The sequence below is a fragment of the Plasmodium gonderi genome (genome assembly GCF_002157705.1).
Source record: "Plasmodium gonderi DNA, contig: Chr11, whole genome shotgun sequence".
In the NCBI taxonomy this organism is placed as follows: domain Eukaryota; phylum Apicomplexa; class Aconoidasida; order Haemosporida; family Plasmodiidae; genus Plasmodium; species Plasmodium gonderi.
Window position 1 is genome coordinate 1,559,022 of NW_021628936.1, and position 18,098 is coordinate 1,577,119.

At 31.9% G+C, this 18,098-nt stretch overlaps 4 protein-coding genes across 4 annotated transcripts; all 4 read left to right on the forward strand.

Annotated features, from left to right (window-relative positions):
- Window positions 1-303: 303 nt before the first annotated feature.
- PGO_113350 (cytosolic Fe-S cluster assembly factor NAR1) lies at window positions 304-2,982 on the forward strand (the record flags this gene model as incomplete). The annotated part of the gene is made up of 1 exon (XM_028688669.1): window positions 304-2,982. The coding sequence occupies one exon, from the start codon at window positions 304-306 to the stop codon at window positions 2,980-2,982; it is 2,679 nt and encodes an 892-aa protein (XP_028544470.1).
- Window positions 2,983-4,450: 1,468 nt separating this feature from the next.
- PGO_113360 (hypothetical protein, conserved) lies at window positions 4,451-6,970 on the forward strand (the record flags this gene model as incomplete). The annotated part of the gene is made up of 1 exon (XM_028688670.1): window positions 4,451-6,970. One exon carries the CDS (start codon window positions 4,451-4,453, stop codon window positions 6,968-6,970), a length of 2,520 nt encoding a protein of 839 aa, XP_028544471.1.
- Window positions 6,971-8,027: 1,057 nt separating this feature from the next.
- Window positions 8,028-9,686, forward strand: PGO_113370 (thiamin-phosphate pyrophosphorylase; the record flags this gene model as incomplete). Its single annotated transcript, XM_028688671.1, has 1 exon — window positions 8,028-9,686. One exon carries the CDS (start codon window positions 8,028-8,030, stop codon window positions 9,684-9,686), a length of 1,659 nt encoding a protein of 552 aa, XP_028544472.1.
- Window positions 9,687-11,284: 1,598 nt separating this feature from the next.
- On the forward strand, window positions 11,285-17,536 carry PGO_113380 (myosin-like protein; the record flags this gene model as incomplete). The annotated part of the gene is made up of 1 exon (XM_028688672.1): window positions 11,285-17,536. One exon carries the CDS (start codon window positions 11,285-11,287, stop codon window positions 17,534-17,536), a length of 6,252 nt encoding a protein of 2,083 aa, XP_028544473.1.
- Between the last annotated feature and the right edge of the window lie 562 nt (window positions 17,537-18,098).

An 18,098-nucleotide genomic window follows, 5' to 3' on the forward strand; every position in this document is an offset into this window, starting at 1 on the left:
GGTATATACTTTCATGTATAAAATTGTACTTTTACACCTGTACACGGTTAAGGCTAAGCAGTATTGAGGAATAAAAAAAAAACAGTACTTCAGAAAATAGAAACGGATGCAACTGCTTTGAAAAGAGGGGGAGGAATACTCATATATAATAGCTGGAATATAAGGAAGAGCATCTGAACTTTTACAACATCTCCATTGTGCCCATTGGGAAATGGGTAAAAATGAGAGTATTTTTCAACATGAGAAAAAAAAAAAAAAAAAAAAAAAAAAAAACTTTAAAAAGATAAAATTGGTTGAAAAAAAATGTTTTCCAACGCTATAAAATTAGAAAACTTAAACGATTATAACAATGATGCTGAGGAATGCATAAAGCCATTTTTATACAAGTCTAATATTGTGAACGAAGCTGACTTGGAGAAGCCAAACTTAATCAGCATAAATAAAAAAAATAAAAAAAAGAAAAAAGAAAGAGGAGAAATATCACTAACAGACTGTTTAGCATGTAGTGGCTGTGTTACTAATGAAGAGACGAATTTTTTAAAAAGTCAAAATGCAATTGAAATTTTGAATCATGTTAAAAAAAAAAAAATCAACATCATATCTTTATCTTTACAAAGCGTAACAGCTTTATCTGTGTATTACAACTTACCAATTTGGAAAACACAAAAAAAATTAAGTTATTTATTCAAATCTCTGAACTTTGATTATGTTTACGACTCATCTGTGAGTGAATTAATAGCATTAAATGAGAGTAAAAAAGAATTTATGCAACATTTTTCTGAAAACATTAGATCAGCATGTATAGGGGGATCAGACAACGGCAGTAGTATTATTACCAAATATGGTAAGACTCAAATGGATGATATTGTATATACCCCTAGAGGAGAATTAAACAAGAACAATTTTAACAATTTCCATGATAGTGATAAGTTGAAAAGAACAACGGATCAAATTCAAAAAAGAGTACAAAATGTAAGCAAAAGTGCGAAGAAGACACACACAGAAACAAACACAAGAAAGAAAATGGAAGAGAACTTTTATGATACCCCTTTGCATAAAAAAAATGAAAAAGAAAAAAAAAAAAAAAAAAAAAAAAAACTCCCTTTGATATGCTCTCATTGTAGTGGTACAGTTATATATGGTGAAAAAAATTTTGATGAAGAATTATTAAATTCATTTAGTGAGATCAAATCGAGTCAGGACATCCAAGGGATTATTTTAAAAATATTGCATTTACAGAACACAATAAATGTTATTCGTCCTTTGTTGGAAAAATCACCATTTAAGAATTTTTTCAACATGTGCAATAACTACGAGTCAGAATTTTTGTCAATATGCAGGAAACACTTTTTTAAGAACCATAATTTTTTGAAATCTGATTCAAGTGAAGGATCATATACAAAAAATGCCACTAGTACACATGTTGGAAAAAGAGTAAATGATAAAGCCAATAATGACCATACCATTAGCAATATGGTCTCACCAAATATATATGACATTAATCATGTGTATCTGCTCTACTGTTTTGACAAAAAATTAGAAGCTCATAGAAGCAATTTAGCAGAACAAAATTCTCTAGACCATAATATATATACGTATATATCCAATGCCAATTCGTGCTCATATGATTCGATAAAGGTCCCCAAAATTTTAAACGAAAACGAGAAGAAGAATTTCTATTGTGTTGATGCTGTTCTAACTACTGTAGAACTAGTTGAACTTATAAAAAACCTGGATATTGATTTTATTTCCCTAGCGGAGATACCAATTGATAATGTGTATAACCTTTTGAAAAAAACGCAGAAAAGTCAAGTCAAAATGGTGAAAGAAATTCAAGTATCCACAGGAATATCAAAGCTTGATGCTTTTGTGGATGAAGAAGAAACCTACAAATATAGGAAGGGAAAATGTAATAAAATGGATAAATGTTTCGAAGAAGCTGCAGAAGAGTGTACAATCCCACCAATGAGAGAAGCAAGGGAAACAAATTTGGAAGAAACATTATACATGGATTATTCTAAACATATTAGCAATTATGAACTTGACAAAATGTATGACGAATTGGAGAATTACGCCCTTCGGTGCAGTAGCAGAAATAACATTTCTGTAGGATATGGAGAAGAAATATTTAAATATGTGTGCAAACATGTATTCAATTTTAGAGTGGATGAAAATGAGTTTCATTTAAAATATCATGACATAGTTGTGTTGTCTCTCATTGAAAATGGGCATTGTGTTTTTCGAGTAATCTTATCTTACGGTTTTAAAAGCATGTACAATGTAATTAAAAAGTTGAAGGAGAGGAAAAATGAAAACATGCCTCATATTAATGAAAGTGTACAACCAGAGGCAAAAAACACACAGGATAACCCTTCGTGTGGAGTAAAAAAGTACGATGTGAAAATTACCTATAACCTACAATTCATAGGCAGAATTGACTACATTGAATTAATGGCGTGCGAAAAAGGTTGTCTCTTTGGATGTGCCCAAAATATTTTTTCTGAACGCGTTCATACACGTTCCATCTGTTCATGCTACAATTCTCGAATTTTTAAAAAAATAGCAGAACAGGAAGTTATTGAAAATTTTGACTTTCTCCATACATATCAGAAGAACAATGGGAAGAAGAAATTACAACAGGAACGTGTGGAAAATGTCATTTCTTGTTCTAGTAAAACACACGAAAATTGTAAAATGCATGCTATGGATTATGACACATTACCCCATGCCAAAAGGGAAACACAAAATGGTTATGACTTATTTGATGAACAAAAGGTAAATACGGAAAAACTTTTTCAAAAACTGTATGACACCATGCATAGTGACAAATTTACTCTGTATGTAAATTCCAACATATGCGAAAAGGATTTTACTATCACTTCTTTTTTAAAAAATATTGGAAACTTTTTCAACACGGAGACATTTCATATACTTAAGCGTTCCTTTTTATCCAAGAAGAAGGTAGACATAATCAATTGGTGAATATTGGACAGGGAGTTATTTATTTCGTTATTTGTCATGCTACCAGCGTGCTGAAGGAAGCGCCTCCACAAAGGAGAAGAAAAAGGAGAAGAAAAAAAAAACATGTGCATGTATGACAATTGGAAATGCGCTTCCCCATTTGTGTCATAACATTTTTGTTAGAATGAGAACCAAGGGGACACAGTTTCTCCTGTTCACTTATCCCTGGATAATTGAAACAAGTTTTCTCTTCCCGTTGAGCACTTTTTCTTTTATCGGGAAAATAGAGGAAGCGTCTTGTATCTCGGGAGCGAGATGCCTCTTGTTCATATAAAAGTATACATACGTATATTTGTATCTTTATCTGTGTGTATCTCTGCCTGTGTACAAACGCATGCACTTGTGGCTTCGGGGTACTTACACCTACGTGATTGCGTATGCCGTGATCGAGTGCCCCTTTCACTAATGTCAGCCGGCCGTCCTAACATTTTTAAATTGCAAAAAGGACTTGTAGGTAAAATATATGCAACTTAAACATGTTTAAAAAGGTGTGTCTTCTCACAGGGGAAAGCATTATTTTGTTTTACTCTATTTTGTTTTGCTTAATTTTAATTCGTTTTAATTTTAATCGTTTTAATTTTAATTCGTTTTAATTTTAATCGTTTTAATTTTAATCGTTTTAATTTTAATCGTTTTAATTTTAATCGTTTTAATTTACTTCATTTTAATTTACTTCATTTTAATTTACTTCATTTTAATTTACTTCATTTTAATTTACTTCATTTTAACTAATTTAAATTTTTTTCCTTTTTTCAGTTTCGCAAAATTCTGCATGACCTGTTCATGCGGAATTGCTTAAATAGCTACAAAAATGCAGACAATTTTTTTTTTTTTTTTTTTTTTTTTTCACGTGCTCATGTATTTATAGCTATTTTATTTTTTAGCCTTTGCAACTTCCGAGTTTCTCCAAAAAAAAATGACAAAAATGTTACTAAAGAAATTACGCTTTAATGAGATTTATAGTTGTTTCAAATTGTGCCACCTGTGTGTACAGTTACAAAATGGACAGTAGCAGAAATATGACTTCACTTAAAACGTTAAATGTATGTGCAAGGTGTGCAATTGAACAAGCGTGTTTTATTTTCTCTAACTTTGGTCAACTGAATCCTCATTTTTGAATTAAAGGGGGTAGGGTGGGATGGAAGAGTTCGAAATAAGCCCCTTCTGATTATCTGTGTAAATAGTGGACGTATGTACGCATCAACTTCTTTGCATAAAGACATTCTGTGGTATTCCCTCTGTTGAAGAAGAAAAAGTTTTTTGTGTAGAATATGTTCCATGGTGAGGGTGTCGAACATTTTTTTTTCCCTTTTCTTTCACTTGCGTTTTTTTCGATTTGTTTCGTTTTTTTTTCTTCCATCCGTTATTTTTAATTTGCTTTTCTTCACTCATTATCCTCAAACTTACTAATCCCATAAGCATCCCTACGATGAGTGCTACTTCTCCATTGCAAAAGTTGAACGACATGCTAAAGTGCAACCCTTCGAAGAAACACAAAAAGAAAAAAAAAGTGCAAGAAAGACAAGTAGAAATAAACAGAAAATATTTGAAGAGAACCAACTATATTGGGAAAAAATATATCGAACAGGTGATGAATGAATATGGTTCGAGCGATGATAATGCAAATGAGAGGAAATACTTGAGGAAATATTTATATGATGGAGGAAACACAAACGAAATAGGGGAAAATTACGACAATATAATGAAAAAAAGGAAAAATGACATTGAATTCACTCATTTGCCAAATGTAGAAATAGATCAAATGTTATGTAAAGTAAAAGGGGAAAATTTATATGAAGGCACTGCAGGTATACTTAACAAAGTGATAATCGAAACGATCAGCAAAACTGGGGAATGTGTATACGTGGAGAATTCTACATTTGAAGCTTATGTAAAAACAAAGGAAGAATTGGACAAATTGAATTATGTAAAGGACTATACGGATAAAAACAATGGGTATGATATGTATATACAAAACAATTTATATAATAATTTTCTGTATGAAAAACATCACTCTTTAATAAATTTAGATCACAACAGATATAACATTAATTCCATTTTTTCAAATTACAAAAATGTAGTAAATGAAAAAAGAGAGTCAGACATTTCTTGTCCAGCATATTGGGACAACGTGAAAGGTGTAAAAAGAAATGATTCTCAACCGGTTTGTGTCACTGAAAATAAGCAAGTTAAAAACAGTTCTTCTTCTTATACGTCCTCCTTTGTAAGAAGAAATATAAATGCAAAGACCAATCATGAAAATCAAGACGGAACAACTACACATATAAATAACAGTACAAACAATGAAACAATGAGAGAAGGATACCTATTTGAGTCCGAAACATATGATAATGAAAATGCAAAGTTAACAGAAAATAGTTTTAGGTGTAATATAACTGATTTAAAAAATGGAACATACTTAGTTACATATAGTTTGAGAAAATCCGGATTTTATTACTTATCTATATTTAATAAAAAAAAAAAAGTTGGCAATTCCCCATATCTTATTTATATAAAACCGAATGTTGCATATGCCCCTAACTGTGTTGTGTATAAACAGATAAACAACAAAATGGTTATTCCAAAGACTAAAAATAGAAAGTCCAAAAATGATTTGAAGATAAACCATTTTTATAACGATTCTTTGCAGGCACATTCTTTCTCTTTAGTTGATTCGGATTTTCTAAATTTGGAGGAAGGTACAGACATGCTTGAAGGTACTAGTTGTAGCTCGTCCGAATGTTCATTGTCTGATGAGGAGACACAGTTTCCTCCATCTGAAGAAAACGCCTTGCATGTTTTAAAATATGACAGTGATGATGGATGGAATGAGGAGGAGCAACACAAAAAGTTTAACAATTTCTTCATCCAGAGTTATGATGCATACAAGAATAAGATAATCGAAGGAAAGGATCCATTTGAGGTGCATGCTCTTGGAAAAATTAAAATAGTTAAAATAAACAATATGAACAATGGAACATATGAAGTTATTTACACATACGCAAGTGGAAGTAGAGAAAATAATGATGATGCATGGCAAGTCCCATACAGACAAGTGAATGTAACACTAAATGGAGTACATGTGAATGGGTCTCCTTTTAGAATTATACTAAAAAATGATAAACAAATGGTGTACTTGAGTAGAATAAAAAATTTATTACCAATTGATGAAGAAGTAAACCCGTTTGATCCTGTACACAATCTTCACAGTATCATGAATTCATACAAATATATAAAAGAAAATTACTTAGATGACAAAAAGAAAAGATATTTTATGTGCTTAAGTCCATATTATGAAAATACAGAATTGAATAATATACTGAGAAAAGTTGACCCTTATATGGTATCACTTATGTCGATACCTGTAAAGCAACAGTTATTCAACTACATTCGATATATGAATACGGATGGAAACATTGTTAAATTAAAAAAAGTGTTATTTAAAGAACTTCTCGTTACACTTGGGAAAATGATTAATTCTGCAAATATATATTATGATGATTTGACACAAGACAAATTGAGTCTAATGAATGAACGGAAAATTCAGAATTGTAGCATAAGAGAAGCAGATTTAATGTATGAATCGTTGAAAGAAAAAAATATACACACCTTGCCTTTTGACTTTTCTATTAAAGATATGAAATTATATGAACAAAAATTGCTTAATAAAAAAAAAGAGCTACTAGAGAAGCAGAATAAATTAATAGAAAAATATAACACTATAAAATCTAAGGAAAAAAAATTTTCCCAGGAAAGAGAAAATATCACAAACTTATTGACTGATAAGTATGAACTGCATCAAGCCATATACGAACATTCTAAGAAGGCTCTAATTCATACTAACAGCAACTTGAAAAAAATAACTATCACGAATATTAAAAGAAATTGTTCCACAGAAAAGGGGGTATTCAAAGGAAAGTCGAACCCCTACATCCTACCAAGAGATTAGATGTAACAATCTATGGGATCATGTAGGATGGGCCACCACCACCTTTGTTGGTGATGATCTGGTCAAGAGGGGATATGTCTCTTCATTGTGTGTCTGTTCTGCGTGAGCTCTTTTTTTCTATCCCTCTCCCTCTCTTTCTATATATATATATATATATATATATATGTATATATATATAAGCATTTCTTGTTGTTCTCTTTTTTTTTTTTTTTTCTTTCCTCAAATCATTGAGATGAGTAAAACTAAAACGGTCAACACATTGGTTTTCTCCTTATTGATAATTTTTTTTTTTTTTTTTTTTTTTTTTTAAAAAATTTACAACTGCCTTTCGATTTATCAGTAAATAAAAAAAAAGGTTATGAAAAAAGGAACAAGTTCAGGATGTTGTGGGAAAAAAAAAAAAAAAAAAGTCAAAATAAAAGGGGTGTTTAAAATTATAAGGTTAAATAAAATTAAGCTAGGTTAAAAACTTTTCTACATTGGGACTAATACATTTTTATAGGACGAATATAACCACACTTATGTGTATAGCCATTTCTACAGTTTTACATCTGAGTTACACTTTTTCAAATTCGTATGATAGCTCATAGAGGAGGGGGGTGGAGGGGAATGAGAAGACGAAGGCGATAGTGGTGTTAGTATGCATTATGAAAAAACCTGAATGATGATAGATAGCCTGTCAATGCAGGCAGTTGTAGAGAAGAAGGAACATCTGCCATCATCCTGCTTACGTATGTGCATATGTTCTTCCTCCTTTATATTATTGTTACTACAGTGAGTACACTTTTTTGCTAAAAAGCTAGTGCATTGTGCGCCACAAAGCATATTACTAGTAAGCGATCAGAGAAGGAAATGTAAACATATAATTCGTGTGGTAGCTATTCTTAAGGGACATTACTTTCTTGTATGAATTAAACAGACAAAAGAATGCCTTTCCTTGGGAGGGTAAATAAAATAAAATAAAATAAAATAAATAAATAAATAAATAAATAAATAAATAAATAAATAAATAAATAAATAAAGGGGGAAGAGAAACTTACAGGATCATAACAAAAGGATGAAGATAAATAGTAACATGAATAACATGCATAGACTGCGATGTTTTTGCAATTGGAGTAACACGCACAGATTTAGAAATGTGGACTACTCGTTATACCTAGTGACAGACGATAAATTTTTAGGAGACAAAGAAAATGTATGCCAAAGTTTCATTGGAAAGATTAGAGAAGGAATTTTGGGAGGAGTCGGGTTGGTTCAATTGAGATTAAAAAATTCAGATGACTTATATTTTTACAACACAGCAGTAGAGGTGAAACAATTATTAAGTAAGTATAAAATTCCATTTATAATAAATAACAGATTAGATATATGTTTAAGTGTAGATGCAGATGGAGTACATGTGGGGAAAAAAGACATCCCTATCAATATTGCAAGAAATATTTTAGGAGAAGAAAAAATTATCGGGGCTACCATAAATTTTAGTAATGACGAGGATATTCAAATGGCTATAAATAACCGAGTGGATTATATAGCTCATGAACATACGTTATATGAGTCTAGCACAAAGCCAATTACAGCATCATATGAACATGGAATAAAGAAAAAAATAAATATGCTGGTGAATAAAATAAAATATCTTCAAGAAAAGGGGAAAATTGATAAATGTGTTTTTGACTGCACACATCCACCCATTATTTTAATTGGAGGAATTAACACGAATAATATAAAAGAAACTATGGAAAATTTTCATGATACTTGTGCTGGTGTTGCAGTTGTCTCGAACATTATTGGGGAAAATTGCAACCCTTTTTTAAATTCCCTAAGGTTGAAGTTTATAATAAATAAATATAAAAAATGTTATAACGACGCTTTTATCAATATGTGTACTAGCTTTTTACGATATATTTTTTGGAACAACTTGGAGAGTCATAAAAAAAATGTATACCCAAATTTTATGTTGGAACAACTAGAGAAGGCACAACAGAATGATGTTAAGTACACAAAATTCCATTTATACACAAATATGGATGTAAAAAAAAATGTTCAGAACTTTTTTGCAAAAAATCTTGATTTCAAAATTATACAGTTAAATCAACTCGTTGAGAATAACTATCAGGAAGGGAAGCTTTTTTTCCTTTTTATTTCAAAATGTATAAGTATAGGAGTGGAAGAAGAGGATCAATGCCAGGATGCAAGCAAAGAAATGTTCATTGTGTGTAACACACATCTGAAAAAATGGATTGATAAGAATAAAAATAAAAATATCTCCAATGCACTGTTTATACTTATCGGAGGGGAATTGTTAGAACTATTTAGAAAAAAATTTTCACCAGAATTTTTCCAAAACAACAAATTTTTTATTATTACGAAAAAGGAGGAAGAGTATAATTGGGAACCACTGAAGTGTGGTATAGAGGGTGTTTCTATAAAATACAAGAAAAATTTAACTAATCTTGCTTTGAAAAATAATCATTTGGATAATGAGAAAATTAAGCACTTTTCCATTTTACTTTCATATTTTTTAATGGTTCAGGAGAATATAACCCCACAATTTTTATTAAAAATTGTGAGGGAAATGAAAGTATTGAATGCAGAAGACGAAAATGTTATGAAGTTTGCCGCTTCCGTGAATATATCGTTCGAGCTGTTGGAAAATGAGCACAATACAGAACCTTGCTTTTTCGGGGAGGAAGAGCAGATGGAGAGACTTCTATAATTGAAGCACAAACAAGTTAGACATGTAAAAGTTTGCTTTATGCGTGCGTTATGTGTATTTGTGCTTTTTCTTCCTATCCGTGTTTTTTTTTTTTTTTTTTTTTCTTTAATTTCTTCCCTTCGGATGGTGAAAATAGCACCTCCATCTGTGTTTATTTATAGTTTACCTTTTTTTTTTTTTTTTCGATCTTTTTTTTTCACGCCCTTTATAGGTAATTCATCAAACACACACTGACTCGGTATAATATTTTAACATTTTCTACACTCAAAAATGGTGTTACATTTTTTCTGAGAAAAATTGAAAACTACTTTTTGTGTTAACCCACCATTGAAAAAAAAAAAAAAAAAATGATACATAAAGTGACTCTTGTTTTTTTTATTACACTTTTGGGGCAAATTTTTATTTTTTTCACACATTAATTATGGGAAATTATGAACAGTCATAAAAAAAAAAATGTTCCATTATTTTATTTTATTTATTTTTTTTTTTTTTTTTCCCTATTTAAATAGCCATTAGAAAGTTTTAGCTAGCTAAAATGTGTTATTTGGAATTAAAAAAAAAAAAAAAAAAATAGAAATCAAAGTGATAAATGGAGGAACAAATGAGCGAATAAATAAAGGTATAAACTATAGATGATAAGATGGGAGAAAAAAAAAAAAAAAAAGAAAAAAACGCACACACACCAACGGAGAACTTGAGATTAGGGGAAAAAAGAACACATATTTTTTTATATAGAAAAATCCTTTTCTAAAATACCTATAAAGCAACAGTTATGATTTTTACACCTTTTTCTATGTTCACTTATTTGTAAATATCTATTGAGGTGTGCACAGATCTTTTTCCCCTCGTTTCTAAGTTGTCGATCACTAGTGTGTGCATGTCATGGATCCTGCTTGTTTACGGAACTCTCCAACATGAAGGAGAGCCTACCTATATATTGTGTTGTAAACATGTTGTAAACGCGTTGTAAACGTGTTGTAAATGTGTTGTAAATCTGTTGTACATGCGTTGTAAATGTGTTGTATTTATACACTCTCTCCCATATACGTACAAGCGCTAATGTGTGTAAATGAATGTATATATTTTTTTTTTTTTTTTTTCTCCTTTTTTCCATAACTTTTTACCTATTTTAAAAGGCACCCTAGAGTTACAATTTTATAGTCTACAGATTATAACAAAAAAAAAAAAAAAAAAAAAAATAAAAAAAATAAAAAGAAAAAAAAAAAAAAAAAAAACACAAAATGAAATAGAAAGAAAAAAGAAAAGAAAAAAAACACAAAATGAAATAGAAAGAAAAAAGGAAATAAAAAACACACAAAATGAAATAGAAAGAAAAAAGAAAATAAAAAACACATAATAAAATAGAATGAAAAGGAAAATAAAAAAAGTATAATTTTTGCCACTGGTAATGGAGTTTTTTTTTTTTTTTTTCCGACATTGCAAAATTTTTACACATATCACCTTTTTCAATTAACAACTGTTTTGTGAGACGTGTAATTCATTCTTGTGTGTCATTTTCTTTTCTTTTCTTTTTTTTTCTAGCTTTTCAATAAATTGACGTAATTTTTACACAGTTTTGTAGAACGAAAATATAAACAATGAGCAATTCTGGTGATGCTTGTTTTAAGGAGGGGGACTTAGTCTGGTGTGAAAACAAATCTTACACATCAGAGGGAAATAATGGATTGTTTAACTTATGTCATCTAATTCGAAAGAATAATAATGAAGAGGTTATGTTATCAAAACATAACGATTACAGCGGTTGTATATTTACCAGTAATTTGAAAAGCATATATAAAGCAAACAGCTTGTTCACACTAGATCACAATGATATGCTAAAACTAAAACACATTAACGAACCTACATTATTACATTATATGCATGAAAGATTTAAGAATAAAAAATATTACACAAATATGGGTCCCCTACTAGTTTTTATAAACCCAAATATGAATACAAACATAAACAATGAAGAAACGATTCGAATGTACAAATTTAGAGACACACGTGCAGAATTAAATTTAAATGAATACGTAATTGCCCACAAGGCTTTGCAAAATTTAAGTATGTTAAAACGAAATCAATCTATTATTGTAACTGGTGAGGCAGGTTCAGGGAAAAGTCAAATAACGAAGAACATTATAAATTTTCTCTCCTACCAAGTGAAAGCGAATAAACCTGAGGAAGTCGATGCTGCTGATGTGGAATGTGCTGAGAATGAAGTAAACGAATCTGGAGAAGTGAACGAACCTGGAGAAGTACACCAACCTGGAAAAGTGAACGAACCTGGGGAAGTAAACCAACCTGGAGAAGTAAACGAACCTGGGGAAGTAAACCAACCTGGAAAAGTGAACGAACCTGGGGAAGTAAACCAACCTGGGGAAGTAAACCAACCTGGAGAAGTAAACCAACCTGGAGAAGTACACCAACCTGGAAAAGTGAACGAACCTGGAGAAGTAAACCAACCTGGAGAAGTACACCAACCTGGAAAAGTGAACGAACCTGGAGAAGCAAACCAACCTGGAGAAGTACACCAACCTGGAAAAGTGAACGAACCTGGGGAAGTAAACCAACCTGAAGAACTGAACCAACCTGGAGAAGTTAACGAATTTGACATGTCCAAAATGATAACGCACATGAACGTGATTTTGGAGGCGTTTGGAAATGCCAAAACTGAGAAAAATGACAACTCCAGCAGATTTTCAAAATTTTTTACCATACATATGGATGAAAATGAAAAGATGAAATCCTTGCATGTTAAAAAGTTCCTTTTTGAAAAGGAAAGGTTAATAAGCAGAAAGCAAAGCGAAAGTTCTTTTAATATATTTTACTACATAATAAAGGGGTCAAGTAGCAAGTTCAAAGAAATGTATTATTTGAAAGATTTGCAGTACTATAAGATGTTGAATGGTAGCAGTGAGTTGAGCAATGACAAAATATTCCGGAACAATGATAAGGTAGAGAATAATGAAAAAAATGCACCTGAAGAAGAATCGTCAAAATTTATGGAATTACTAAAATCGATGAATTATATATTTGATGATGATAAGGAGATAGATTTTGTCTTTTCTGTTCTGTCAGCATTATTGCTATTAGGAAATATTGAAACGGTAAAATCTTTTCGTCAGAAATCTATATTTCGAAAAGGATTACTATGTGAGACGTCTCTTAATTATGAAGAATTGCAACAGTATATAGAACACTCAAATGAAGATTTGATTTGGGATGATAATGTGAAAAACTTTTTAATTGCTAGTAAGCTCTTAGGTATAAATCCTGAAGAATTGATAAAATACTTCACTACAAATTACGCATTTAATGATGTATTACTTTTAAAGGTACATAACGAAACAAGGATACACAAAAAAATAGAAAATTTTATAAAGACTTGTTATGATGAGTTATTTAATTGGATTTTATTGAAAATAAATACAAAATGTAATTCAATGATGAATCATGATATGAATAGTGAAGAAAATTGTATGAATATCCTCGATTTAGTATACTTTGAAAACTCAGAAGAAAATTCACTATACGAATTTCTTATCAATACTACTAGCGAAGCTGTGCTTAAAATTGTAATCGATTCTATGTTTAAGAAAAAGACACAACTGTGTATAGAAGAAGGAATCGAATTATCTTGTGATATTCAACAAATGGACAATATGGTACTATACAATATACTAGTTCAGAATGATAATGATGATTCCATGTTTTCTTGCTTAGAATCTCTTTCCATGAAAAAAGGAATAGGAAAATATGATTTACATTCCTTGATAACAAAAAAATTTGGAAAAAAAAGTATGTATATAAAAAAGGATACTGATGATAATAAAGGAAAAAAAAATTCCACTTTTACTATTGTTCATTCGTGTGGCGATGTCATATATTCAACAGAAAATTTCATTAACCAAAATATAGATATATTAACACATACTTTTATTGATATGTTTAAGAAATCAGGAAATACATACTTACAGCAACTTTGTTGCAGTTACAATTATGACAATACAGGCAAAATAGTAGAGGAAAAAAGACGATATAGTATTCAATCTGCTTTAAAATTATTCAGACGTGAATATAATTCGAAGAATGAAATGGCTGTAACAATGTTAAGAAACAATTTGACAGAATTAATGAAATTAAAAGAAAACACATATTGTCACTTTATATTCTGTATGAATTCTAATCATAAAAAAGGAATGCACGGCGAGTTAATCAATCTTTTTGATGAAAAGGTAGTTTTTTCTCAAATGAAGAAGTTATTCCTTCCAGAGTTTAGACATCTCAAAAATGGGTTCTTGTTTCCACATGTGTTCCGTTTCGATGAATTTATGAATGTGTTAGTGGATAATACTACCTTAAGAGGAGAAGCATCCAATACTGAGATGAATGATAGAAAAGAAGAGGTAGAAGATTCGGCTTATATCAACTACAAAGAGAAAGAAGCTGTTGAAAAAGTGATGAAATCTTATGACATAAGTAAGAAAGAGTGGATGATTGGAAGAAATCGAATTTTTTTAAGTGAAAATTGTTTGAATATAATAATGGAAGACAAATTAGAAAAATGTAAAATTTTGAGAATTAACAAAAATGAAATAAGTGAGCAAAAGGAAAATATGAACAAATTTGTTCATCCTGTGGGAACTACATCTGAAGTAACAGGACTTGTGAATCTAGAATGTATCAGAATTAGCCAAGTGTATGACAAAACACAAATAAAAGAAATACACAAAATGATGAACATGAAAAAAGAAGGTGTAAATTCAGACACAAATGAGGAAAAAAATTTCCTGGATAAAGGAATGCAAATTTTGAACTTGGGGAAAATAACACAATTACTTGGAAAAAGTGGTGAAACGGAGGGAGATGCAGATGAGGGTTCATTGCAAAAAGGGAATGAACAATACAACAATCAAGATAGTGAACTATTTCGTGAACCAATAGAGATGTGTGGAATTATGAATATTTTAAATAATGTACCTAATATCAAGGATAAATTGAATGAATTAAATGATGCTATCAAGGTATGTAATCAGTCTAACGACAAAATTAAGAATTCCTGTGCATGTATAGTTGGTATTCCGAGTTTGTGCAGTAAACACTCGATTCCCGGGTCTCTGAGTTTGGAACCTGCTGATGCTGCAAGTGGAGGAGTGGCAGATGTGGAAGCGGTAGATGTGGAAGTGGCAGATGTGGAAGTGGCAGATGTGGAAGCAGTAGATGCAGAAACGGTAGATGTAGAAACGGTAGATGTAGAAACGGTAGATGTGGAAGCAGTAGATGCAGAAACGGTAGTTGTAGAAGCAGTAGATGTAGAAACAGTAGATGTGGATGCGGTGGACATGGGAGAGGAAGATCAGAGTCAAAAGGAACAAAATGATGAGCGGGGAAAAGAAGAAGCCGTGAAAAATTTAGCAAATGGAAGCGAAGCAAATAAAGAATTGGAAAAGGGAGGTGTGACAGATGAAGATCTCCAAGATAACCAAAATGTGACAAATAAGGGCGAAAAGAAAAAGAAAAAAAGAAGAAGAAAGAAAAAGAAAAGTACTTCTTTGGGTAATGCTGCAGCAGATCCTGGTATGTCGGGGGAGAATGAAGGGCCAAACATTCAAAAGAACGAAGAAGTGGGTGGAGAAGCGGGTGAAGAACCAGGAGTAGAAGCAGAGGTAGAAATGTTTGATTTGAAAAATAAAGATGCTGAAAATATAGATGAAGAGGGAGACGAATTAAGTTATCTAAGTGCGAAGGAGGAGGAAGAGGCAAAAGAAGTGAAAGAAGTGAAGGAAGTAGGAAAAGTGGAGGAAGAGGAAGAAGCAAAGGAAGAGGAAGAAGTGGAGGAAGAGGAAGAAGTAAAGGAAGAGAAAGAAGTGGAGGAAGAGGAAGAAGTGGAGGAAGAGGAAGAAGTAAAGGAAGAGAAAGAAGTGGAGGAAGAGGAAGAAGTAAAGGAAGAGAAAGAAGTGAAGGAAGAGGAAGAAGTGAAGGAAGTAGAAGAAGTGAAGGAAGTAGAAGAAGTGAAGGAAGTAGGAGAAGTGAAGGAAGAGGAAGAAGTGAAGGAAAAGGAGGAAGTGAAGGAAAAGGAAGAAGTGAAGGAAGAGGAAGAAGTGAAGGAAAAGAAAGAATTGGAGGAAGAGGAAGAAGTAAAGGAAGTAGAAGAAGTGGAAAAAGTGGGAGAAAATGAAGAGGTAAAGGAAGTGGAAGAAGTAGAAGAAGTAAAGGAGGTGGAAGAAGTGGGAGAAAATGAAGAGGTAAAGGAAGTGGAAGAAGTAGAAGAAGTAAAGGAGGTGGAAGAAGTGAAGGAAGTAGAAGAAGTGGAAAAAGTGGGAGAAAATGAAGAAGCGAAGGAAGTTGAAGAAGTGAAGGAAGTAGAAGATGTGGAAAAAGTAGGAGAAAATGAAGAAGCGAAGGAAGTGGAAGAGGTGAAGGATGTAGAAGTAAAAGAAGTGGAAGAGGTGAAGGATGTAGAAGTAAAAGAAGTGGAAGAGGTAAAGGATGTAGGAGAAGTAAAGGAAGTAGAAGAAATGGAAGAAGTAGAAGAAATGGAAGAAGTAGGAGAAATGGAAGAGGTGAAGGATGTAGAAGTAAAGGAAGTAGAAGAAGTGGAAGAAGTAGGAGAAGTGGGAGAAAATGAAGAAGTAGAAGAAGTGAAGGAAGTAACTGCAGGGGTGCTTGATGAGGACGTTAAGGAGTTAGAAGAGCCCGAGGGGGAAGAAAACAAGTTAAACGATGGGATGTTGGTTGTAGAGGGTGAAGAGGTTAACGGAGTACATCAAGAGGACGAAAATTCAACAAAGGACGAAACGCAAAAGGAAAAGGATGAATATGCAGATGAAGATTATGTGGATTACAATATGAACTGTTTTAAAGCAATTAGATCAGGAAAGGTGGGGAATATAAATAGCTCATGTTTGGGGGTAAATGGTGAAGAAATTAATTTAATTAAAAATGTACTAGACTGCTATGAGTGTACAAATGATGTAAATTATGTTCAATGTTTTATGGATACTATAGATGGGAATGGGCTGAGTGAATACAGTGCAGAATTAAGGAACCCACGACAGAAGCAGATACTGTTAAAACATTTAAATGAAAAATATATTACTAACTCGGAAGAGAAAATGCATTTGATTAACATATTAAAGAACATGGTAACGTGTATGGGAAATGTGCATAATAAGAAATGGAATATATTTTTGACATCAGCAGATTATTATTTTAAGTCTTACGTATCGAATGAGGATAAGCTATGTTTACAGAGTGATTCCATAAATTTAGATGAAAAAATAATATTTAATGAAGAGTGTAATTATCATAAAAATAAGAAGGAAGAAATACATAATCACCGATATAATCCAATTGTAGAATATTTAACTCTTCCAACGAATAAAGAAATACATGAAATTTGCATATCAAACAATGCTGATAGAAAATATATAAAAGATAATTATAAAATTTTATGTTTTCGATCTAGAAGAGGTACAAAATTGGACTATATGAATGCAAAAGCATTTTATACTTCCATTCAGTATAAGAAAGTGAAGACAAGAAACGTAACTCATGTGCACACAGATTTCTGCTACATGGAAGATAAGATGAAGTGTAATTTTAAGCAACATGTCATTAATGAATTCATCAATAATCCAAATATTACCATGGAGGATTTGGGAGATAGCTTACTCAATTTGGCAACCTATTTTTATTATGAGAACCGTGGATCCTGGTGCGTTTTTGTGTCTAGGAAGAGAGCCTTCACAGGAGTTATAAACATCGTTAATAATAGGTATATACGTATGACGGCTAAGAATAAGAAAAAGAAGTACCACATCGTGCTGTTCGAGACACCAGTTTAAACATGGTGCAGGTGAAGGAGCAGGTGAAGGAGCAGGTGAAGGAGCAGGTGAAGGAGCAGGTGAAGGAGCAGGTGAAGGAGCAGGTGAAGGAGCAGGTGAAGGAGCAGGTGAAGGAGCAGGTGAAGGAGCAGGTGAAGGAGCAAGTAAAGGAGCAGGTAAAGCAGCGTTAATCTGGATGCATCCGCACCTTATAGACACACCTGCACTAATCTGGATGCATTTTTTTTTTCCAGAATCAGTTTCAGAAAAAAAAAAAAAAAAAAAAAAAAGTTCTAAGACACATGACAAACCACACATTAACACCATAACCGCAAAAACGGAACAAGGGAAAGGTAGAACATTACGACCCTCCACCTGCTCACCAATCTTCATCAGTTTTCACATTACTTGTGTAACTTTCTGTTTCTTTCGTATATATTTTTTGTGGCCTTTTTTTTTTTTTTTTTTTTTTTTGGCGCTTTCATTTTTCCGTTTTCACCCCGTTCTGGTAAATATTGCAAAGGAGTGATATAAAAGGAAAGATTTTCCTTGAGACACCAAAGCGATATGTTTTCACCAACTT